At 43.8% G+C, this 25792-nt stretch overlaps 3 protein-coding genes across 3 annotated transcripts; all 3 read right to left on the reverse strand.

The window, feature by feature from the left end:
* Positions 1-145: 145 nt before the first annotated feature.
* Positions 146-2652, reverse strand: LOC129593015 (zinc metalloproteinase nas-4-like). Its single transcript, XM_055489194.1, has 5 exons — positions 2459-2652; positions 1852-1980; positions 1347-1415; positions 1093-1216; positions 146-821 (listed from the first exon to the last, which is right to left on the reverse strand). Exons 1-5 carry the CDS (start codon positions 2604-2606, stop codon positions 146-148), a joined length of 1146 nt encoding a protein of 381 aa, XP_055345169.1. The 5' UTR covers positions 2607-2652.
* A 10208-nt stretch (positions 2653-12860) lies between these two features.
* Positions 12861-14104, reverse strand: LOC129592979 (uncharacterized). The gene is made up of 3 exons (XM_055489145.1): positions 13941-14104; positions 13723-13880; positions 12861-13490 (listed from the first exon to the last, which is right to left on the reverse strand). The coding sequence occupies exons 1-3, from the start codon at positions 13962-13964 to the stop codon at positions 13028-13030; spliced, it is 645 nt and encodes a 214-aa protein (XP_055345120.1). The 5' UTR covers positions 13965-14104; the 3' UTR covers positions 12861-13027.
* On the reverse strand, positions 14098-24835 carry LOC129592977 (uncharacterized). Its single transcript, XM_055489143.1, has one exon. It carries the CDS (start codon positions 24833-24835, stop codon positions 16775-16777), a length of 8061 nt encoding a protein of 2686 aa, XP_055345118.1. The 3' UTR covers positions 14098-16774.
* Between the last annotated feature and the right edge of the window lie 957 nt (positions 24836-25792).

The raw sequence follows: 25792 nt of genomic DNA on the forward strand, positions 1-25792 counted from the left end.
TCGGACTTTTTAATTCGTATGTCCAAGCATCTGAACAATTCCAGTTGTAGCAGGTTGATAAAAAAAAAGTTCGACAGTTTTGCCGTTGGGTCACGATTGTCGCAGGATTTCATTATCAGAATAATCACTTGTTTTTCAACAGGAGTCAGTGCATCTTTGGTGATTCGCCTGTCGAAGAGCGACACAAGTATAGGACGTAATGGCGGTGTCCCATCGCAGTGGCCATGGCCCGTAAATTAGTCTCGTTGGCTGTCAGGGTGCAGTTGATAGCCAAAACAGCCTGACGCGTGCAGTTTTCTCTGTTGTACTGCGGAATGCCACAGTAATCAGCAAACTGTAGCGCGCACTGCTCGGCTTTCATAGGTTCTACAGAAAAGCCGGGAAACAACCGCTCCTGATCCTCGGCCTGCTGATCTTCCCAGCCAACTTCGCATCTATAAGCATTGCGAAGTTTAGCAGCATCTCGCACGCTTAAACCCTCGCGTTGCCCCATGCGATATATACCGTCATATCGGGGAATTATGACCGGGTGGTCCACCGATTTAGCAAAATCAAACGGCCCGTAGTGCATGAGCGACTCTAGATCGTAGGCTGTGCCAAAAGTGGGCATGTTAGGAATGACACGATACTGGGCTTCATAGCCTTCCATAATCTCGTCTTCGAAGATAATCACACGAGCATTGCGGTCATTCCGACTGTGTTCGTGAAACAAACCGAGGGCGTGCAGGATTTCGTGCTGCACTATTCCTAGCTGCATACACCGGGCAGGATGCAGAAACAGCGGCTGCATGCCTCCGCGAACACCAACATACGACGAACAACTGTAACTGCCAAAGCTAAGGTATGCGAAGTAAATTCGTAATTACTGTATAACGATTTACACGCTATTATCGCTCAATAGTTTAGAGTAACTGCTTTAAACAAATACATTTACTAATACGCCTGCGTTCCTCAGTTTAACGAAACAGAAATTTTGCCTCGCATGATCCGATCAACACCGGAGACTGCACGCCACCGAAACCATGCGCTTAGACTTTCGTCCATAAAAATTCTGAGGAAACTACATCAATTCTAAGCAATATAGGGGCGTACTTGTCTCCTGGCTTGAAGTGAATATAGTCCTCGTCTGTCCTTCTCGCAGTGAAAGTCACACAACGTAAAGTCTTACGCTCAATTCCTTGTATAGCTTCGTGGATAAGAGACTTGTCTTGCGATCCTGCAAATATGCCAGGCATTTTGCGTCAAATATGACAAGTAAACAGTGCAGTATTTGCATAATGGCTAACGCTACTCCGCTTCATTTCCTTTAAACAGGATGGCTAAAACTTAACAGTTTTTTACCTTACCAAAAAGCTCGCTTATATGATAAGGAACTTTTCCATTTCCCCATAACTTTATATGTTGCGACTGGTTCCCTGCAACCGTACAAGGGAAAATTCATTTCCAAAATCAGCAGAAGCCAGCAAATAGTACAGTTTATGCAGTGACAAATATAAGAATTACAATTGCTTTTACTAATTTGTAGCGTAGAATGCCGCCGATTGCTTGCAAGGGTTATTAACGTAGATACACCGATTGTTCACTTTTTACTCTAGGCGAACAATTTTTATTTAGGCTCTGATAAAATTCTTTTTACTATTTCACACAACAAGAAACGGTTGAATTTCAGCACAAAGCATAATAATGTTACTAAAATCAATTTTCCTCTTACAAACTACGACAGTATCTGGCGCACCCCGCGTTACAATTTTTAATTGGAAGCTTTCCTGCTAATCTGGTGTAGCGAAGCACTATTGCAAATCACTTTGACTCTTTCACATTAAATAATTTTTTTCTAACAGGTTAGTACACCTGCGGTATCATTAACACCGAATCCAACGCTAGCATCGGCAAACATAATGTCGTTTTTCAATGGTTTATGACTGTTTATTTCCGATAAATGCGCTTTCATGGTGGCCGGATCGATACGGTTTTCCCAGTCTACGAGCACACAGTTATGAAATTACCGCACAATCGATAAGTTCAGTTCGTTGACCCTGCCTCGAACAGTTACTAAGCTGTAATATGTAGATAACGGTGATCTTCAGAAACGAAAAGTCAAGACAAAATACGGAGACAACATTAAATATAATGACTTTTTTCAGATTGACGACTTCAGTGTTTCTTTTGTTGCTAAAACTTTCGCTTAGATAAATGGGTCTGGTAGTGAAGCGTAAAATTAAGAGTTTAACTCATTCTGCCGTAACCTCTCGTTAAGGAAAGTGACCCAGTACCTGCTATTCGAATTTGTACGTAGGCGAACAAGTATCTCGCTTTTACTCACTCCCAAAGACTTATTTCCATTGTTTTGTATTGGAACGAATAGCATTATTATTTGGGAGTCAAGAAACACCCGTGGAAATTACTTGGAGATTAAAAAAATTAATAAAGGCACGCTTTAACACGCCGCACTATTTACCTTCAGGCAGGTCATCCGATCTATCGTCCATATCAGCATCGTAGTCCCTGTTGTCCCGAAATGCAGCGACAAATCGAATTAAACCTAGAGAAACACATACGAAGTACACGAATACAATTCTTCTCATCATAATAAAACAATATGACATTGTTGAAGTTCAGTTTAGAAGCTTTTGATAAGCATAACTTTAATGACTAAATATGTACGGTATCCCATGCGCTAGTTAGTTACGAAGTTTTCTTAGCACATCAACAGCTACAAGTACTACAGTAAAACCGCTCCACAAATTCATTATGAGAACGTAAGAAGCAATATTATGGTGCTCGTCTGTTATCTTCATCGGAGATCACCGATGGTATGACGTGTCTTGCGTGGCCAGTTTGCCTAACCATAAGGACGATCGACTTGTTGATGAACTGAAGGAAGTGACTAACTGAACAAGAATTACCCGATGACGCTTCCTTATATCTGTAGTCTGACAATTGGCTCTTGCTGTGACATATTGCCTCCATCCCGTCCCCGGGCTGGCGTACGGCTACAACACACACATTGTTTTTTTAATTTTAAACACGTGGGTAAGTGTCAATGCTTTCCTTTTTCCCACGATTTCTTTTTGAAAATTTTCAGAAAATATTAGAATTTAAACGCATGTGGGTTTTGGTTTCATCCATCGACCCCATCGCGATCGCCTCCCTCTTTTTTTCACAATACCATCGACTTATCACAACCGAAATGGTAAGAAGGATAGTTGGTAATTTTTTTTTAGTAACTATTTCTGTCGTCTTATGTGCTACCGCTTGCCGTTTACTTTTATTTGTTGTTATTTACCTCGGTGTCTTCATGCTAGTGCTTAATGTCGCAACCATGTTATCACTTCACGATGTTGCTTTACATTTCTGTATTTATGCTGTCTCGCTATCAGAACCTTAGAGGGAGCAACCGCTCCGTGCAAGGACAATAAACTTCCATTATTTATTTTTCAAAATAACGGTTTTGAATTGCCTTGATTTGATTAGAAATAATCGTAAATATACTGGATCTCGTAATTGGAGTAAGCTAATAACTCGAAACCTCTCTTTGTGTTACTTTTGTTACTCTAAATTAACGTTAAAAAGATTAAGACTCGTCGTTTCGGTTGGTAGTGACAAACTAGCACTAAAGAAACCATACATCGCGTGAGGCACCAAAGCATAATCTAAAACTGCAAAAATTTACATGAGCCGCATAGGACGGAAATGATTTACAATTCATTACGGTCTTCACAAGTGTATCCCACAATAGTCGTTAATAAAAACCTTTAATAAAACCGTATTTATCCCACAATGTTAATACAAGTTCCAACAAATGATATATGATGTATGTTCCTACATACTCATAACGCAAAAACACCGATTCCTAATGAGACTTTACTTCCATGTTGTTTCTAACTCAAATGAATCGTCGTGGTTTTGCAAGGACATGCAAGCTATGAAATATTCATAAAAAAATCACCATTGCAAAGATAAGAGTTCAAGCGTAATACAAACAACAAACTATTGCTTAACCGGCAACATCACTCACAAGAGTACCTGTAACAATACAGGTGATTACTCATCACATGGCACAAAGGCTTCATATTTGTAGCGAAGACCGAAGGCTGAGGATTGCGAATTAGAGAAATGGACAAAGAGCAACCAAATGTAAGTTACTAACGGATTAGCGAAGAACAAAATGCATCCACCTAGCAGAAGTTATATCTTCGGCTTCGAGATTTGTTGTGTTGCAGGTGATATTGCATTTTGTTGTTTCACCATGCTGGGAATCCCTTGTGGTGTAGTCTGCCATAATAATAATGAAGATACCATTTATAATAATAATAATAATGAAGATACCATTTATGAATACAGTAATCCAAGTCCCAAGGACCAATGGTGCTGCAGATCTTCTTTAACTCATGCAGTGTGCTCCGTATCTTCGCACAGGTACAGAATAAACCCGCACTGGGAACATGTTGCATCTTTAGCTTTGTTGTTACCAACCGTCCAGCTTCCCTGGCTATCCCTTCCCACATAATAATTTCGTTTTTTCAGTACCTCAGGCAATTGAGCCGTCTGCTTCCTGGCGTTCATCGTAATTATCCACAGAAAGTACCCCCCGAACAATCAGCAGTTTCGGCAACTGCAGACACTCCGACAATAGGAATTCCGCCAGTGTGAAGGGGAGAGACACCCAGCAGCCAACCCAGCGGATAGCCACAGGCTGTCCAGGACAAGGTTGCCCAGTTGGTAGCAGGCACACGAATATTCCGTGTCGATGCCGCTGTCCGTGTCCGCTACGTTTATTACGACTTTGTCGACTGATTTTTCATGTGAATCAGTACAAATATACATGCTGTTGCTTTAGTGGATTCCAGCGGCCCCTTCCTTTACAGTTTTTCATCGTGCAATAGAGGCTTTGAACAGAAAACACCATAACCATACCTTAACCATTCCTTATCGTGTAGTTGGACGACCGCCATCGAGGTAGCAGTGTACAAAGTACTCAGCGAAGGCGCATAGTTGACTCTGGGTCCTTTCAGATTTAATTTGTTTTCTCGCACTGCGTGAAACGATCTCTTTCCAAAAAATTACATCTACATTCAAAAATGTTTTCTCTATTCAAAAAGTGTATATCTGGGGAAGTTAAATTGGGCAGGTGTTAAGGGGAGCCTTTGAAAGTCCATCACCATACGACCCGTTTGTATGGTATTCACACTTACCATACGCTCGCACTTAACCATATAGTATGGTTAAGTGTATGGCTATGGTTAAGTGGAGCAGTTGCTCAAAGCTTCTAATATGTCCTGTCGACCGTAAGAACGCTTATTATATGCGCTCCCTATAGAGAACTGCATGGTCCATATCTGGGCTACCCGCTAGTTGAAACAGCTTCAAAACTGCAAGTACTATAGTAACCGCATACAAGGTCGGTTGCGCTCACTTCCGGCAGTATTGACAGTATGGGAAATCGTCTTTGTGCGCGGTTACTTTAGTACCTGCAGTTTTGTAGCTGTTTCAACTAGCGGGTAGCCCAGAAATGGACCAGTACTCTATAAGGAAGTTAGGAACCCATATATTCAGGCATTGGCCGAGCCGCCGAAATATGCAAATTCATAAACTGGTCACCTGTCACCGTATGTCAAATTTCATAGTTCCTTTTGTTGTCTTAGTTCCTGTTGTTCTTAGTTCTTTTGTTCTTAGTTCCTTTTGTTCTTAGTTCCTTTTGCTTTGCGATGAAGTTATGAGTGGAATTTCACATTCAATGTCTCTTAATAACAAAAACGTACATGAAACACACTTTTGTTGTACTTACAAACTAGAATAGATGGGTGAACAATGTATAAAAACGTTTATGCAATATGAAAGCAGTTTGTATGACGAAAATAGTAATATTAAGAGCTGTCAAAATTAAACAGGCCGCTAGTATCTGCGGCATGACTTTTGCGCACGTATCTGTGACTAAACCCTCCGCTATGATTAAGAGAAAAAAATGAAAAATGTTCCCACCAGTGATAACGCATACGTGATTGGAAGTGATCGCCGGATCTGAGAGCGTCGTGAATGTTGCATTCGTATTGTGTCTGTCATGGACAACGGAACACAAAAATTTCAGGCCTAATTGCGACAATCTATTAATTTACGCTTAATAATAGTTAACACTGTCATTAACTGTTATAATTAGTTCATCACGAATTTCTGCTCAATTAGTAAGTTAATAATAATTAATTAAATTACGCTTTATGATAGTTAACGCCGCAGTTAACTGCTTTAATTAGTCAACGAATGTCTACTCAATTAACAAATTAATTAGATCTAATTATTTACGCTGAATAATAAATAACAGCATAACACCAAAATTAACTGTTATAATTAGTTCACAAATTCCTGCCCGATTATAAGTTAACTAATTTTAAATCTATTAAGTAATTTACTCTTAATAGTTAATAAATAACAACCGTAATAACCTACCGTTATAGTGCAATATGGTGTCACTTCTGACAATTTTAAACAGTTCAGACAGAACACTTATAACGAGTTGCTGAGTGGTCATGAATGTAGGCATGAATTATAAAACCGAGCTAAATAGCTCGGTTTTATAATTCAGCAACTGAATCTCCATCTGACCAATGCGCGCGGCGTTATCAGTGAATCTGCTGACTCACAAATCAGTCCGTGAGTTGTTGCGCGCTCGAGCGTTTTGACTAGATACAATTCGCATCAGAGTCCCAATACGTGGTAAATTTGACAGACAACATTACAGAAAACGCGCCATGGCAAATAGCCTGATTGGCATTTGTAGTGGTAGTATCATACCGTTCAGTGTTGTATTCACCCATTTCATCAGCGCCGAAGCACTCCACCAAATAGGCCATGAATTCCAAACCATAACGCACTGCTGCGAAACGCGCAGCTCAAAAACCACCTCCAATGAGGAGCACTGCGCTTCTGCCCATCAGAATTAGTCCCACGAACAGTGTGAACCTCGACGCTTGCCAAGCATTATCGAGGACTATACGTATATTTACTCGTAAAATATGGCGATTTCGCAGCCCAGTAGGATGTCATCGCACCAGCGTACGTCAGCCCCTGCAAAACGGACAAAATTGTATTATCAAGAAAACCTTTACCGAAAAAAAGCTGTTGTGAGCTTGAAGCGGAAATAAGGTAAAATAAAGTTTGTTCTGCTGCTCTCTGGGTAAATTGCGGTATATGTGCTATAATATTTGCAGCCCCCAATCTGACAGCGAGTGCAAATCCGACTGTTTGGCCGGTTTGAAATCGAACGAGTTTTTTCTGGGATGAAAGATAATCTTAAAACGGATAAAAAAAAATCTTTTTTCCTTATTTGCAACGGTATTCAACGAAACGCAGTTGCGCGGTATGCAGGTACCGTTGTATGGCTGACGCAGTGCGTCGTGCCGTTGCCCATCATCCACAAGACTGTATCGGGACGCATCCGACCAAGCAAATTAGCTGCCATAGGGAATTTAGTAGTCATTTGGAAGGAGCTCATAAATTCATAATTGCGACTATGCAGCTTAGCGTGAAAGCCGTGCACTCCACGCAGAAAGCATACCAATGCTTCAGCTGTGTTGCCAGTTATTTCCAGAATCGACTTCCAGCAGGCAGTATTTGGACACATTCCGTGTTGGCAGCATACTTTAGCGCGGAACACAATTAGTGATTATACATATATTTTTTTTTAAATATTGGTCGTAAATGATTTTTGCATTGCATGCGTAGATATTTACCGAATTTTCTTGTAAACTGGTGCAAAATACGGCCAACCCATCCAACCTCCGCACAATCTCCCTAGGCAGTACAGTGCCAGCAAACATACAGTGACGACGCAGGAAGGGAAAACCGCCTCCGTGCCGTGTAGTTTAGCCAATACCACAACCAAGGTCGCCGCTACGAAAACGACTGGTAATGCGCAGATAAACAAACAAGCAGTAACAGCGCAATCCAATCCGATCAGCAGTGGCAGACAACGCAGGACGGTTCCAATGCACGACGGAATGTCATCGCCAGTGTAAGAAAAAACCGCTGTCAACTGTTGACACTGGTGAAAGTGATACTGCCAGCCCATCTGATCCGCAGGATGTCCCATGTAGGCAATATGATTGCTGATGACGTGATGGATCTGGAATAGGAAAGGTCGGTTGTGCTGTCTGTTGTGTCTTCCATTTTACGCCCACATCCTGTTCTTCTAGCGCCAGCATGGCACCGGCCTCGTGTACTGGCGAGTTTTGGCCCAAAAAATATTAAACTTCGACCACCAGTGTTAAGTAAGTAGTGTCATTATGTCATTAATGACACAATGACAAACCGGGCTGCACACTGGGGCAACTAGTTACATGCTATAAAGGAGCGAGCTGCCGTATCTGGTGTCATTATGTCAGTAGTGACACAATGACTGGATACTATCACAGGTCACCCGGCTAAGTGCCACACTGATCCAGAACAAATGGCCGCAAATGTTGTCATTGTGTCATCAGTGACATAATGGGAAATGCACAAGTACCGCTATTGGTCAGACTGGTATCTGCAGTACGCAAGTACCGGCGATAGGTGATGTCACTACGTCATTAGTGACATAACGACAAAGTGACCACATGCAGTTCTGCGCTGCATCTCACAGGTTGAGCCGTGTCACTAATGACATTTTGACTAGTTCAGTCTAGTGCTCTCGCGATATGAAAACTGAATTTTATCAACTATCAAATATTTCAATCTAAAAGAGCATGACAAAAAGTTATTTAGACCTGAAATTGTAACATTTTAACTGGTGAATTGGCACTAACTCAATGCCCGCAGCGGCAGTAAACCGATATTAAGATTTAATTTACGCACATATTTTTCAAGTTATTTAATTTTGCATCAAGTAAAGCTTAATGCGGTCTGTGAATAGGTGGGCGTCAAGTGCGCAGTTTCGCTTGCCGGGTTATCGCAATGTTTTGTGCATATAGCGGAGTTTGGCATAGGCTGTTTTGTATGGCAAGCCCGCGTGGGCTAAAGTAAAGAAAGCACTAAACTTTCTCCGAAGTTTAACGAAGTGTGATAAAGGTCTAGTCTTTGCCCAGAATCGTTAAAGTTTGTATGCTTTTCTTTAAAAACTGAAATTGCAGTGTAAACTGGGAATAAATTGTTCAAACAAAGGTTTAATGCTTTAACCGGCAAGCGCGCACACACCAAGTGCGCAGGCGCGCACATACCAGGTACGCAAGCGCGTACACACCAGGTGCGCAGCCGGAGCTTCTACGATTCCCAGCCGAGAACTTCCGCATGCCCACTTTGCTCTCTCGCCATGGTAAAAGATACATGAGTAGCAACACATTAATTAAGATTATACAGCGTGGTGGGTGCATACTTCCTGATCGGTTTGTCCATCGAGAATGTGATTAATTTATTGCGGAAGATTTCATACAATACTTTATCTGTTTTCCTGAATATTGGGGCATTGTTAAGACTTTCCGTTCAGTCCATATTGTGGCCACCATGCGCGACTATCACGAAATCTGTAAATATTTGCTCAGAAAAGCTGGTGAATCTGCAATGTTGCAGAGCGGTACTGACAGATCGCACTCAACTTATACAGTTCAAGCTAAGTACCAAACGGGTGTAAGATAATTCACGAGTTCGATCAATAAAGGACAACTAACAGACTTTTCTATTTGTCCACTTGCTACTGCTAACACATAGTGGCAGACAGCAGAGATAAGGTGACAGGTAAAGATCTGTATATAAAGCAGATATACTCCACGCATTTCTTTGCCAACTCTGATTATCTACGACAACTGTTTTTATTCCCGGAGTGTCAGACATTTTCTCCACCATGTCGAAGCTGATTATCGTTTTCCTATCCGTTATCTTGATGTGCGTTCTATCGATTCAGGAAGCTTCTCGTGCCGGCAATAATTACGAGTAAAATGATGATGACCAGTTGACCATATCGTCCAATTACCGTGAAGGAAAACAGGGTTCTGGACAAGGTAAACAACGATACGTTTCAGAAATCGACGCATTTCACGACAATGTTACCTTTCTGCCAAATATTCTTCCTTGAATCGCTCCTATTGATAGGTAATTCATTTGGAGGGAAAAGTTGAGCATCTGCAAGGAGGAGTATCTAAGGAGAGATAAGGGAATTATTACTTCGTGGCTGTACGAGGCTGTACATATTGCCCTGATCTTTTCCGTGCTAGGATCATCCCAGGAAACCGCGAAAATCTCCTATAAATTGGGAAAGTATGTAATTCAAGGAGCGTACTTTCCAAGTTTAAAGGATATTTTCGCGTGTCACAGGCGCTGGCTAAACGTACATGACCCTCGACGGTGCGAAATCGCTTCTGTCGCGCTGTCTGTGGAACAAAAGCAAACCCGGTTGTAGGCTTTAATACCGAAATCTGAACGCGCACCGCGTTTACACGTCAGCCAAAAACCAACTGACTTGAACGGGATCTGTAGCCAGTCCAGCTATGCTCTGCCATGCCCGCTGTTACCTTGTCCGTAGAGCAGCGAAATGCTTTGGAATTCTTCCGACTACAACTTACAGGGGAAGTTCGCGATAGATGTTGTGTCGTCCAAGGAAAAGCGGGCAGCGGAAAATCAGTACTTTTGCAATCTATGCAAAGCTTATTGTGCTCGACTCAGCAGTACGGAAATACTTCTTATCTTCTCCTTGGACCGACAGGAGTTGCCGCTGATAACATAAATGGTTTGACCATTCATTCCAAGCTGCGAGTTCCAGTGAATCGCGCTTTTCGCGAACTTGAAGGCGATGAACTACATCGTTTTCAGGAAGAAATGGAAGACGTAAAAGTAATTCTCATTGATGAATTCAGTCTTATTGGCTGCACTTTACTTGGAAAAGTTGACAAGCGGCTGCGACAAGCAAAACCTGATCAAGGGCATCTACCGTTTGGTGGTTTAATCGTTTATCTCTTTGGAGATATTAAACAGTTGCCACCGGTTTTGGACCGTCCACTGTACGGTGATGGGTTTAGAAGTGAACTGGCTGACCACGGGCAGCTTATTTACCGATCAGCATTCACCAAGGCATTCATATTTACCACATCACAACGACAAAGCGGAAGCGAACCTGAGCAGCAGCATTTTAGAGCACTATCAGCGTTCACTTTACTGGACATCTCACGTGAGCGACAAAAGTGCCATCAGGCTTTTATGACAAGAGAATGGATTATGACCTCGCAATTATGGCCTACTTCAAGAAGATGAGCGCGATAACTTCAAAAGTGCCATCAGGCTTTTTACTGAAAGAGAGCCAGCACGCCAGTACAACATTAAAGCCCTAACGGATCTCAAAATGCCCGTAGCGAAAATTAAAGCGAAACACAACACCCCAACCGCTGCCAGAGGTAACAACACAACTTATTGCTAAACATCCCTATATTTCCGTCGCTTCATGCATTTCTGGTTTCGTGAAGGTAACGACCAACAGGCCATGGGCCTGGAGCCGGTTCTCTATTTATCAAGAGGATCACGGGTAATGTTGAAGCGGAACTTATGGGCGCATAGAGGGTTGGTCAACGGAGCGCTGGGTTTCGTTCGAGATATTAGCTATACGCCGGGCACATCTCCAGAAAACGCCATGCCGCTTGCAGTACTTGTAGAATTTGACAAGTGTAAGGGCCCGACTTTTGCCAACAACTGCATACCCATTTGCCCAATTACGTCAGAATGGATTGAGGGTGGTCACAAGTGTCTGCGCACACAATTTCCGCTAGCACTATCGTGGGCGATTACTGTCCATAAAGCACAGGGCATCACTTGCGATAGGGCCGTTATCCATCTCGGTCTGCGGGAATTTGCATCGGGTTTAATCTACGTAGCCCTTTCCCGAGTCAAATCATGGAAGGGTTTAGCTCTGGAGCCAACGTTTCCTTTTTCGCTCCTATCGGGCATCAAGACAAAAAAGGCAACGCTCCAGCGAATCAAGGAAGAGGAGCGTTTACTGCGGCTGCGATGAAGTTTACTATTGCGTGTACTTTTACAATACATTAGCACGAATGAGTTGATGCTTCCAATTTGCATGAATAAATTTAGATAATAAAGTTTCTACCGTGTAAAACTAAGCTGCGCTCCGGTCTACCAATGCACGCGCAAGTGCATTTTCCTAGTATTACTGTAGTTTGAGGGTTCTTTGGGGCGTCTTTAGTGCACGATGACCACAGTAACAAAATGTTGAATAATGGTATCAGTTTCGCGCAAAGCGCGAAGCCAACGGCAGATTTTGCCTTAAAAAACGAAGAACTTTCATTAAAAATACTGACTTAATGGAATTGTTTTATTCGGCAGATTCTCTCTAACGTTTTCTTAACGAATTTCAACTGTTTTAATGTTGCACATTTGAGACTTTAAAAATACACAAAACACATTTAATAATACACAAACTGTGTAATAACACACACTATTTCAACCTATGGCAAGACTACTAGCTCTGGCCGCTGACTGCCCCCAGCCGGACAGAGAACATCTAACGTAGAATTTGCAGCGTGTGCGACGATTTCGGTATACCAGACTTTGTGGTGCAATCATATCCCGCGGCTACAGTAGTTGGCGGCTGTTGGCCGTCCGGTCAGCGACAGTTCACTTGTGCTTCGCAGCTGCTTATTAGTGCGACTAGCCACAGTTGACTGCTAAGTTAACCGAATATTTACAATTCAATCAAGGTCAACGTAGTGACCGTGTACCACGATATCGGACAACATCCCGGACGAGACAGTTCTTGAAATATTTTTTAAGTACTCTAGAAACTGTGGATTTTCCAGTGCCATAAAAATTATAAAGTTAAAAATCATTACGAAAATATTTATCGGTTAAGGACAGACAGTTCCATACCTTGAAATACGGTTGCTGTAATAACTTACAGTAATGAGATATTTTGCACCTAACCGAAACTGCAAACATGAACTCGTTTAAGTGACAAAGCCATAACTAAATCGAAACAAGCCATCAGATTTTGTACACGATTAAAATACAGCAAAATGATTACGTAGGGAATAATAAAATGATTACGTTGGGGATTACGTCACAAAGGAATAATTAAAGCCGCCTCCGAGGTTTTTTGTTGTATGACCTCCTCCACTGAATCCCTTGCATCAGCGGTATTCTCAGCAGTTTTTGCCTTACTATCCACGTCCCGGCACGGGTTCATGGTGAACCCGCACTGGGAACACGTCGCGCATTCGGTGTTTTTGACACCGGTCGTCTCTTTGGCCAAACTATCGCTCACTGCAGCAGACTTTGTCGTAACGGCGTCAAGGGTTAATTCCGTCATCTGCTGTTTCTCCCCGATGTCGTCAAATAACCAGCAGAACTGCATAAATAAATATACCAGCTGGACGTTCGCCAATATCGGCAATTGCAGACTCTCGGGAAAAAGGAATTCGGTTAACGGAAACGACAAAAACATCCAGCAGCCGACACAGCGAAGGATTACCAGACTGTCCAGTACTGCGTTTCCCAGTTGGTAACATGCGCAGGAATGCACCCTGCCGATCAGACAATCCTCGTTAGAATTACTGACGGCAAGACGACGAGCCGATGTTCAGCACATGATTATGTAATACTTGTACTGCTTTCTTTTCTTATTATTCAGTTTTTGAGTCTAAGACTCAAAGAAAACCTAAGAGGAATATAAGAACAAGTCTACAGGTCAGATACTGCTGACTACAAATTTTGCATAATTTAAGAAAGAAGCTTGAAACCGCAGATTTACCGCACCTTTCAGTACTGTGCTCCACGGTGTTGTCATTGAAGAAGCATTCCTTCAGGTAGCCGAGAAAGCGCCAACCGTAGCGACCAACAGTAAAAATCAGCACTACCAGGACACCCACGAAATAAACGGCTAGACATTCGATCCCCAGGATGACTTCCACAAACTGTAAGAAGAACCAGGATGTGATCTCGGATTGATTTCTGGGAGACAAAAGTGAGCTTACATTCTCCTTCCAGGGTGCCATCATCGCATCTATTATGCTAGATCCATCTGTGATCCAGATACGGCAACTAGAACAGAACTAGTTCCGCGTAGTGAGCAATGCGATCTGTATAGCGAGCTATGCGGAAACGCAAGACGTCGCACCGCTAATTGCTGACTTTAATAATATTGACAAGTCTGCAGAACAGAAAAATCAACACTGCCGCGATACAGCGCGAGCATCAATCGGAGAGCCATTTCAACGCTGCTCCGCACGTGGGCTAAGTCCTGCCCACAAGACACAACACAATGGACGGCTATTGCCGTCAGCCAATCAGAGCGCAACACAACACAACACGGACACGTCATCGGCGCGCAGCGTTGCGGGCATGAACGCCAGTGAATCCCCCGCTCACATGCCTCTGGGGGGAGGCCGAGCTCCGTTGAGGCTCAACATCCTCCAAATCCACGAAAAAGACGAAGGTCGCGACTGTGCTGTGTGTGCTGGTCTGCTAATAAAAACATCGAATCTCTTAGTCCATTTTATCACATCAGATTCCATTAAGTACAATTTCTCATAAACACGATGTGAATAAAGAGATCTATTTATAAAAATACTATCAAATCAACAGAAACAGATCAACAGAAGTTTAATCAAATGTAGACTAGGATCCTCCGTTGACTCGTAAAGGTCACTGGTCCTGTCCACCGTTATTCCGCACTTTGGCCCATTCCGCTCTGTTGAGCAATTCCGCTTGAGCGCGCATTTATAATGCGACTTTCCATCACATGAGATCCGCTTGAGAATTCGGTGCGTATCAAGTACGACTTAGGAATACTGCTTCATCTTTGGATTTTGGTGCGTATCAAACGTACGACTTAATACTGAGATCCATAAAGGTCATGGAGGGACGTCATTGAAGACAAGCGTGATTCGCTTCCTCCCTGGTAAAGGTCATCCATTGTAAAGATGATCCGGGATGTGCGACTCATTTGGGCAATGGTTCCAAAAGGTCATGCGACTTCGATTACATATTTATGACTCTGTTGGGCAGTAATGATCCCAAAGGTCATTCAACTTCTTCAAAACTTCAGCAAAGGTCATGGAGGAACTTAGCCGATTTTTGACGACTTTCAAGCGTTTTTTCGCTTGCCTCCCTGGTTAAACTTTCAACATGACCTTTCCGTCGCACATCCAACTTCAGTATGCCTCGAGCGGCCAGAGTGCCGGCATGGTTTTACCGTTGCATCTCCGATGGGGCCGGCTAGTTACCGCATTGAATTTACCCCATGACGCTTCCACATTCAATCTTTTACTCTTGTTCGCCGCTTGTGGCCCATCTTTGTCTCGAGAGATCCGGTATAATGTCCGTAGTTTCTCTCGTTAAGTTCTGACACTGAATCGCTTGGAGAGATGGCCGGCATATTTTACCGTAGCAACTCTAATGAGGCCGGCTGGCTGCCGCATTAAGTTTACCCCATTAACATTCCACCTGTTGTCTTTCTCTTTTTCGCCGCTTGTGGCCCCGTTTCGTGTTCAAGAGATCCGGCTTGGTTACCGTAGTTTCTCTTGCGAATTTATAACACTGAATCGCTTAAAGGGGAGAGCCGGCTAAGTGCCGTAGCTTCTGCATTGGGGCCGGCTTTACAGACCGAATCAATTTCAACCCCATCGATGCTCCACATGATTTCTTTATCCCTTGGGATTCTGTGCTATAAACGCTGAAAGCCACAATACACAAGTACAGTTTATGTTGATACGTTACGTGATCTTTGATACTCAACCATCGTATTCTCTTCTGATGACCTTTGGTTACTTTAACGTGATGACCTTTTACGTTTCATCATTAAGGTCAATATCTTCATTCTAACTCGGTGACCTTTCACGTTTTGACGTTTAAGCTAAGTTCAAGCGCTGCGTCGAAATTAGAACATTCAGCAGTTTTTTTGATCCATTCCCCATCCTTTCTGATATTCAGTTTGAACATTTTGAGATCGACATGCAGTTCAAAAAGGTCATTCAATGTCACTGCGTTTGTTCCGCCGATATTACTATATATTGTCCCTTCAGTTATGTCCATCTTACACGCCTTCATCTTGCCTTCGAAAGCACTACTGGTTTCTCGCCATGTTCTGTTGTTATCACTCAATGGTGCCCCGAGCATGTAATCTGGCACATCTTTCGCTTGTGTGCCGCTGGTTTCCGGTTTCTGGGGGGATGTCGAGTCCGCGGGCTCTGCTTCTTGGCCTTTCTGTCTTTCGTCAATTGTTAACTTTGCCAATTATCCTGACGATGATTGAGCCGATTTCGGTTCATCAGAATTCTCTTTCTGATGTGAAGTCTCTTGACCTTTCAGTCTGTCCGTCGAGTTGACCCTTTGGTTCATCTGTCGCTTGACCTTTTGATTGTTCAGGCACGTGACCGCACTTCTTCCGTCACTTGACCATTTACTTGACCTTTCACTTCCTTTTAGGCTTCAGTCGACGTTTTTACTTCTTTTTGTGCTTAGTTAGAGTCCGATGACCTCTCGACTGGACGACAATTTCCGATGACCTTTCGTCCTTGATGACCTTTATGGTGACCGTTCTGACGACTTTGAGCACCTTTCGACCTTCCTGCTGATTCCGGACTCTCGTGACCTTTGCGGTATTCCATTAGAATTTTGGTCAGAGTATCTTGACCTTTCGATTGACCTTTCAATTCTCCCGTATGATTCAGTCCGAGTCTGATGACCTTTACTTTTACCGCGTTTTCCAAACTCTCTTGACCTTTCTGACGTTTCCATTTGAACTGCAGTCAGATTCTAGTGACCTTTCAACTTGAGGTCATTTTGTCCGAGTCTGGTGACCTTTCCATTACCAACGAAACCGATACCGATTGGCTGGTTTGCGGCGGATGACCTTTACACCTTCCCAACTCCCGTTCTTAATATCGTAAACGCCTGTTAATCTTATTTTCGGATTAATGTCTTTGCGTCCTTTAGTTATCCGATCAAATAGTTCTTTATCGGCGGCGTCTTCAAATTCACCCTTCTGAGTTAATAGTTCCGTGGGAGTTGGTCTCTTTTTCTTCTGTTTGACCTTTTGTTCTTCAATGGCCTTTGCTATATCGCGGCCTAATTGATCAGCTTTCATTTTGACCGTTTCCATTTCTTCTGCTCTCGTTTTTGTGAGGACATTATCGGTACCAGTGCGTGGTTCGAAAAAGTTATGAGAAATACGGTCTGCTATTACGTCGACGTTCGATTTGTCTTTCAAAAGGTCACTTTCTTCTATGGTAGCAGGGCGTGGTTCGAAAAGAGGCTGGTCTGAGTCTCTTTTTGGAGGACGCTCTGGTACCTCATTCTTGTCTGCCAGGTTTCCGGCTTCTGCGTTCAACTTTTTTGTGACTGCCGTTTCAAAATCCTTATCTTCTTTCCTTGGTCTTCCTCTTTTCTTCTTCGGTTTATTCGGATTTTGTGTTGTATCGGTTGCATCCATTTCGGGTAGCAGAGGTGGTTCGAAAAAGGATTCATTTTGAGGGGCATGTTCTGCTACCTCAGAGCCCGGTTCGGGGAAAGGCAGTTCCAAGTCTTTTTGGGAAGTGCGCTTTGCTATTTCTACCGGTAATGGCGGATGCCACGGTTTCAGTCGGTCAATTGATACGACCTTTAAGTCCGCTTCCTTCTTTGGATTCTGTTCAATGACCTCCGCTTCATTTGCTCTTGGAAAACTGAGAATCTTCCACACTTTGTCGTATTTCGACTTAAAGTCCGATTGATTTTCTTTCTTCCCTTGTTTCGTGTCTTTCGGAAGTCGGATCAGTACACGGTCACCCACTTTGAAATTCGGTTCCGATTTCTTCTTATTGTAGATTTCTGCATTCCTCTCATATGCGTCTTTAATATTACATTTCGCCACTTCTTCGGCAAAGGTCAAGTTCTTTTTCATGGTCTCCACCCATTCGTCTGGAGTCCCATAATCATCCGGCACGTTCGTTTTTGTTACCACATCTTCCGGCATGGTCATTTCTCTGCCGTGTAACATGTAAAATGCTGAATAACCCGTTGTAGCATGTACGGCTCTATTCATTGCCGAAATGACGTATGGAAGGTACTTGTTAAACTTTCTTTCATTTCCAGCCTTCAAGTACTGTGCCAGGCCGTCCGCAATCGTTTGCATCTGTCGTTCCACTTGGCCTTGACCTTCTGGGTGATATGCAGTTCCAAACGTGTGTTTAATCTTGAACACGTTGGTGGCCTTTGTCAACACTTCGGCTGTAAAGTGCCGTCCCCGATCCGTATGTAGGATGTGAGGTGCTCCGTGTACCAATATCACGTGCTTGACGAACACTTTTGCGAACTCTTTAGCCGTTGCCGTTTTCATCGGTACTGCAATCACGTACTTCGTTAACTGGTCGATGAACACCGCTATGTATTTGTATCCCCGATTCTTCGTCGGTAACAACGGTCCTTTCAAATCCGCGTAAACTCGGAAGAATGGATGTCCAACTTTTATTTCTTGCAGTTTTCCCGGTGGGCACTTTCTTGGTGTCTTGCGAAACTGGCATCCTTGGCAGGCAAGTATATAATTCTTCACATCTGTACTCATACGATCCCAGTAATATCGTAATCTGATTGCTGACAATGTCTTTTCAAATCCCAGATGTCCTGCCGCCTTCTCATCATGCAATGCGTGAATTATCGCCCTTCGCATTGACAGCGGTACGACATATGACCTTTCAAGTTTCCCATTTTTATCCTTTACTCGGTAAAGTATGCCATTCCACAATTGGTAGTGAACTTCGAATTTCGATCTGGTTTCAGCGTCTGGTAAATGTTCCAGTTCATCAATTATCATTGCCAGATGGGGATCTTTCAGCTGTTTGTTCCGCAATTGCAAATTCGAGTCATCTTCCTCTTCTTCGTCACCTTGGAGATTCACAATGCGGACTGTCGCCGTACTAAGTTCATTCCAATCTCGGATGACCTTACACCGAGGCAAAGGTTTATACCTCTTTTTCATCTGTTTCGGGAATCTCAACAGCTTAATCGGACATTCATTTAACGCTTGAACCACTTTGTCCGTTTCCCAAAGGTCATCTTGTTTCTCTACTGATGCACCAAGTCCGGTGACCTTTCCATTCTGAGCTTCAGATTCCGCTCCAAGTCCGGTGACCTTTAAGTCACTATCGGTAGGCAACCAACTTTTAACACGGTTCATATTTACGCCGTTATCAGCCGACTCCTTCGCCGTAGCCGAACTGACCTTTAGACGTTTTTCTCTCTGTTCAACCATTTGTAGAAACAACTGTCCAATTTCAATCGCTGGTTCTTTCGTATCGAATTCCTTTTTATAATCTTCGAAGTTAGGGATTTCATCGAATTCTTCCTCCTGGCATGTTGGACCTTCGATTGGCGCTCTTGAAAGTGCATCTGCGTTGTCACAGTACTTTCCCGGCTTGTATTCAATTTTAAACTGGTGACCTTGTAACGCCATAGCCCATCTCGTCAGACGCGGGTTCATTCCAACTTTATTCGTTTCTGACCTTAACAAGTTGGTCAGTGCCTGGTGATCCGTCCTTACGGTGAATTCCGCGTAATCAATAAACGGCTTGAATTTTCTGACAGCAAACACGACTGCCAGACATTCCCATTCGGTTACACCGTAACTCCTTTCCGCTCCATGTAAGACGCGACTTGCGTACGCGATCGGGTGTCCATCTTGAGACAACACTGCTCCGATTCCTTCTTTACTCGCGTCGCATTCAATGACAGTTGGCTTTGCCGGGTCAAACTTCGCCAATACTGGGCCTTCACATAATAACTGTTTCAGACTGTTGAATTCGTCTTCATGTACTTTATTCCAGTCCTTTTTCACTTGCTTATCTTGTCTCAGCAATTCGTATAAATGACACGTCTTCTGCACATATCCCATTATGAACTTGCGGTAATAGTTCGCCAGTCCAAGGAATGACCTTAACTGCCTTTCTGTTTGAGGTCGTTTGAATTCCGAGACTGCGGTGACCTTTTCAGGGTCCATTCGAATTCCATCTTCGCTGAGTATGTGACCCAGGAATCCCATTTCTTTCATGCCGAATTCACATTTCGTTGGCTTGATCGTGAATCCCGCTTCGACCAAACTCTGGAGGACGTTTCTCATATTTTGCATGAAGATTTCCCAAGTCTTTCCAGCGAAGATAACGTCGTCAATGTACCCGAAAACGCAACCCTTTCTTTTCGCTTTCGACAGTACTTTATCCATACACAATTGAAATGTTGCTGGTCCGTTACAAACTCCAAACGGCATTCTTTTAAACCGAAACATTCCGTCTTGAGTTACAAAGGTCGTCTTATTGATTGAGTCCGGATCCATTGGAATTTGCCAGAAACCACTTTGTAAGTCCATTTTGCCGTAATATTTGTTGCCTGCGCATGCATCTAGCAACTCATCTGGATTCGGTAACGGATAGTTATTCTTCTTCGTTAATTTATTCAGCATGATGTAGTTGACGCAGAATCTTGTTCCCATCGTTCCGTCGCCATTCTTTTTGGCTGCCAGCACGACTGGAAAACTCCAGTCGGCGTCTGACGGTTCAATCACATCTTGCGCCAACATCTCCTCAATGTGCTTTGTTATGAACTCTCGGCCTGTCCAACTCGTTCTGGCCGGGTTACATTTCACTGGTCTGGCATCTCCCGTATCAATTACATGAGTGATTCCTTTCACGTCTCCGTACGGTTTCTTGGAAGTCGGTAAGACTTTCCAGAATTCCCAGAACGCGTTGTACACGTCATTCTTCTGTTCCTCTGTAAGGTCAGGTCCCAATTTCAAGTTCCCGATAATCTTTGTCAATTCCGCTTTCGTTATGTCATCCACCTCGGGGTCATCCAACACGTTCTTTACTGTCCCCGTGTTGACCTTTACACTTTCCATGTGCTCGTAAGGCACCACGTAGCCGAGAAGCTGATTCTTCTTTACTGTTAACCTTTTACTACTATGATTCGCGATGACCAGCTCGAAGAATTTTCCTCGGTGTTCCGTCACTCCTGCTAATGGTTGCACCTCAGTTTCAGCTTGCAGCACCGGTGTGAACATCAATTTTGTTGAGGCTGGTGCATATCTGCCCATCTTGATCTTTACTCGTGTGCAAATTGACGGTTTCAGCTTGATTTGCTGGTCGCTATAAACTCTGATTACACCCTTATCCAGTCTCGTTCGCTGAATTTTGACCCTTCTGACTTTAATATCTTGTTCTTTTTCTTCATCAACTTCATCGTCTTCGTCCAAGTCCAGCAAGTCTTCTTGCTCGGAAAGGTCATTTACACCTGAATCTTCTGAAGTCGTTGAATTATCACTTGAACTCGTCCATTCCGAGTCAGAGTCACTGCTCCTGCCTTCTTGTGCAGTTACTTGACCTTTGTCAAGTCTTTCAAGTGGGCGTTCATCAACTCCTTCATCTCCCGATGAAAGGTCACTCTCGTTTTCCTGCAAATCGCTAAGTTTTTTCGCTTTCAGGTTTTTGAGCAGAGGTTTGCCCGTTTCCTTCGTCTTCTTTCCATATCGTGCGGCGATTCTCGGGTGACTCCGTGCCACTCGTATTTTTGCCGATGACCTTTTTGTTTCATCCAAATTTGACCTTTCTTCATTCTGTTTTGAGCCTTCCAATTCATCAATCTCTTCGAGGCTCATTAATGACCTTTTGGTCTGACCAACCGGCAGACATTCTTCACCGTTATCGAGTGACCTTTCCTCGTTTTTTGCCTCAGGTACTGGGATCTGTAGTCCATTCGATAACCTTTCCACTTCCTCTTGGAACTTTTTCCACATTGCTCCCCTATCGGTCAACATTTGTGCCATTTCAAAAGCATTTGGGGATCGTTCTTCAGTTGCACTCGATTCCTGTTCAGCTGCTTCTGTTGGCAGTTTCTCTTTGTCCGCTTCTTTTGCAGACTCTTCATCTGCCTTATCTTTTTGAACCGTTTCGTAACCTTTAGGTCGTTTAGGACCAACGAAGACGCAATTTGCCATCAGCTCTTCGGTGATCCAATCATCGCTTGGAATCGTTTCATACATGCACCACGTATCACCACCGCGTTCCGGGTATTCAACTCCGTCAGGGTCTGGTGCAAAGGTCACTTTCTTTTTTATCATGAAACCCACTTCTCTTCTTTTTCGAGTCACTTGTAACTCCCGCATTTCTTTAACGTCAAATTTAGGAATTTCATCTTCGAACTTCTTCCAATACGCTTCAAATATATCCGCGTCGTCGTGGTGAAGTGCCTTACAGAATTGTTCAACTGACTCATAAACTGGTGTGCCGAGTCCTGATCGGAAGGTAATCGTTTTCCCTTGACCTTTGTACATATGATTAATGCGGAAGTCCCAGAATAACTCTATTCTCGCGTCTTCCCATAATTTGATCTCTTCGTTCATTTCTTCGGTTTCAATTTCAAGTTTCCGTTTTGACAATAACACTTCGTGAGGATCCTGGATACCTTTATCCGCGCACTTTTCCCAATAGTGCAACCACTTTCCCCTTCCATATATGAAGTTCCTGACGCATGATAGCCACGTCCGGTATCTATTCCAATGATATCGCTCGATGTGTGGATTACACATGCTCACTGTCCGTAAGATACTTCGCACTTCTTTCGGGACATGACCTTTAAGGTCTGCTATCGCTGCGTTACATTTTGGCCATTCTGAAAGGTCATCTTGGGATGCAACCCGGCTACATTTAGTGCATTCCCCTTGCGGTTGTATTCTGCGCGGGTCCTCATAGTAACCATGATGGCAACTCCCGGCTCTTTCTTCTGGAGTTAGGATTCTATCCGTTGGCGGTTTGACCTTTACATCTTTTCGTTTTGTGGCGCTGTGCTCACGTTCAATTATTATCACACTCTCTTCATCTGAGGATATTTCGATGACCTCTGGTGCCGTTTTCTTCTGATGACCTTTCAGCTGTTCAATCGCTTTGCCGCGAATTTCGCTTGCGAACATCTGTTCTTCTTCAGTTATCCGTTTCAATATCTCCAATGGGACTTCCATCTTTTTGGTTTTCCGGACTTTGACACTTTTTACTCCCGGTGCCTCTGGTACTGGGATAGGCTTTGACCACTCCAAGCCTGGCACGAGCGATTCTTTCGCTGCGACTACCGCCTCCTTCTGTATGGCTGCAATTTCTTCAAGTGTTGGTGACCTTTCATTTTCGGTTCCCAGTGCCTCTGGTACTGGGATAACTTTTTCACCACTTTCCTTTCCATTTCCTTTCTCCGGTGCCTCTGGTACCGGGATTTCTTCTTGCTGCGCTTTTACCCCTTTCTGTTGCACCTCTGTCATTCTCGGTGCCTCTGGTACCGGGATGACCTTTTCTCTTCCCTTTTGTGACAGCACTGATCGTTTCAGCGTGTTTTCGATTTCCTGCTGGATCATCTTCATTTGTTCGAATACCGACAATTCTTTCGGTTTCGTTCCCTGTGGCTCTGGTACTGGGATTAGCCTTTTATCGGTTTTCACAAGTTCGGTGACCTTTCCGACTTGAACTTTGACAACTGGTTTCTGGTCATCTTCTTTCTCCTCTTCACCTTCATTATCGATCAGTACGAACTTCTTCTCTAAGAAGTCGAATCCCAGTAGCACCTGTACGTCGTCACATTTCGGTCGCACGTAGAAGGAGTGTTCACTAGTCTTTCTCCTTAAGGTCACTGGTGCTGTGCAGTAATGCGTGACCACGAATCCCGACGTTCCACTGATTCCGTTAATCCTTACAAGTCTGTCAGGTGGCAATGGAAGCATATGAAGTCCATTCTTCTCACAAAACGGTTTACTAATTAGCGACGTTTCAGCTCCAGTATCCAGCATTGCGGTGACCTTTATGTCCCCAACTTTTACTTCGTGTGTGTTAGCTTCAATTCGCTTGGGCAATCTTCCGTTTTGAATCTTCAAGTTTCGGATAGTACATTTCACTGGGATTAATGATACTGGTCCCGGATCCATATCGGGAATTATTTGCCCTTTCGTTGAAGTGCCATGATCTTTCAGTATCTCACTCAGTTTATCGATTCTGTGTGGCACTTTAGTCCGGACATCATAAAACTCTCGAGTCTTGTTCCTTACTTTTGACTCGGCACTGGTGACCTTTCCAGTGTTGCACTTTTGCCCATCCGGTGAAGTGTAAGCGCTGTGACCTTTAGTCACTTCGGTTATCGTCTGGTACAGTGTCATTTCTTTCCGCTTATCTTTCGACTTGTCACGCAATTTCTCCAAGACTTCTCGGGTTATTCGTTCAGCGAGAGTCAATTCCTCTTCTTCACTATCTTTTAATTCTTCAGGTGACCTTTCGTAGACGACCATCTTTCGATCGTTACCCGTCATCCAGTCATTAACCTTTTGAGTCGCTTCATTATTTATTCGCGTCCACTCTGTTTGCGAAGTCATCCCTTCACTTTTCGTTGGTGACCTTTCAACTGCATTATTCCGTTGAGCTTGCACCACCTCATATGACCTTCCTTTTTGTTCATTTTGCGCTAAGTCCGATGACCTTTCGTTGCGCTTCATGACAAATCCGCCACTCGGTAATTTCTGTAATGGGACCTTTTCTCCATAATTTGACGGTTTGTCTTCTGGCGGTGAATTCCGTGGGTCCTTCATGTCAGCGAGTGTCTTCTTATATTCCGCTTCGTTGAACACTGGGACTGGGTTCTGTGACCTTTGAACTGGTTTCCCGGTAACCAATTCTTCTAATCTTCTCCTTTCGTTTTGCGTGTGTAACTGTTGCATGTCCCATTCCTCTAATCTTTTCTTTTCACCTTGTGTGCGTAACTGTTGCATCTCCCGGTAATCCTCTTGCGACATTCTCCTTTTTGTTTCGCCTTTGGGGTCACGGGTATCCACATCCCGTGATTCCCATTTGGTCGGTAGGCCACTTTTTGCCATATTTCCTTCCGTTGCAGCGTTACTGCATCCACCAGTGAGTCGTCGGAGTCCTGTTGTGCCCGTTCGCTATCCTTTTGCTGCGCTGTTCGCAGTGTCAAGTCCGTTTCTTGACCTTTTACCGCGACGCTGTCGCCGTGACCTTTAGCGTTTGCACCAACTCCTTGACCTTTCACTTGGACTTTTCCCACGGAAGGTGACCTTTCATTCTCCGAACATTTGCAGAACTTTGGCTTCAGCCCTGTATTTTCCGTTCCAACTATGAAACAGTTGCAGCATGACTCTAATTCCGGTTGTCGTCCTTTCGCAGTATCATTCAGCGGTGGTGACCTTTGTCCGTTCAATTTTTCATTTTCTTCCCTGTTTTTCCGGAACCACGCATGGTGTGCTTCCACCTCTTCTGCGGTGTCAGTCTGCGGTTTCTTTTGATTCAGCAACGCCTGTTGAATCTTCGCATTCCGTAATGCGCGTCGTTCCGCTAACACCTTCTCGCTGCAGTACGGTGACCTTTCACTTTGCTGCACTTTTTGCAGTGTCGCGCTACCGTCACGACAATTCCCACTCGCAGTACCATTCTGCGGTGACCTTTGGTCCCGTTGCGCGTTTCCACTCGCAGTGACGTTCTGCGGTGACCTTTTGTCCACTTGTGCTGGTTTCCCGATTACCAGTTCTTGTTGCTGCTGTAACGGCATCCGTATAGCCGTTTCATTTCTCTTTTGCGTTGACGGCATCCATCTAGCCGTTTCCTTCGGTTGCGGCATCCATATAGCCGGTCCATTTTCCTTTTGCTGTGACGGCATCCATATAGCCGTTTCATTTTGCGCTGACGGCATTCTTATAGCCGTTGCTTTCGGTTGCGGCATCCATACAGCCGGTCCACTTTCCTTTTCGCTGACGGCATCCGTATAGCCGTTGCAGTGGTCACATTCACTGCAGTACTATTCTGCAGTGGTGACCTTT

Source organism: Paramacrobiotus metropolitanus, unplaced genomic scaffold, assembly GCF_019649055.1.
Source record: "Paramacrobiotus metropolitanus isolate TYO unplaced genomic scaffold, Prichtersi_v1.0 Parri_scaffold0000058, whole genome shotgun sequence".
NCBI lineage: Eukaryota > Metazoa > Tardigrada > Eutardigrada > Parachela > Macrobiotidae > Paramacrobiotus > Paramacrobiotus metropolitanus.

Coding starts and splice junctions, on each gene's coding strand:
- LOC129593015 (XM_055489194.1), bottom strand. CDS start 2,606: ATGTCATATTGTTTTATTATGATGAGAAGAATTGTATTCGTGTACTTC. Junction 1,981..2,458: donor ATCGGATGACCTGCCTGAAG/GTAAATAGTGCG, acceptor GTGTGCTCGTAG/ACTGGGAAAACCGTATCGAT. Junction 822..1,092: donor CACTTCAAGCCAGGAGACAA/GTACGCCCCTAT, acceptor TGGCAGTTACAG/TTGTTCGTCGTATGTTGGTG.
- LOC129592979 (XM_055489145.1), bottom strand. CDS start 13,964: ATGATGGCACCCTGGAAGGAGAAT. Junction 13,881..13,940: donor TGGCACCCTGGAAGGAGAAT/GTAAGCTCACTT, acceptor TTCTTCTTACAG/TTTGTGGAAGTCATCCTGGG. Junction 13,491..13,722: donor GTGGAGCACAGTACTGAAAG/GTGCGGTAAATC, acceptor TCTGATCGGCAG/GGTGCATTCCTGCGCATGTT.
- LOC129592977 (XM_055489143.1), bottom strand. CDS start 24,835: ATGGCAAAAAGTGGCCTACCGACCAAATGGGAATCACGGGATGTGGAT.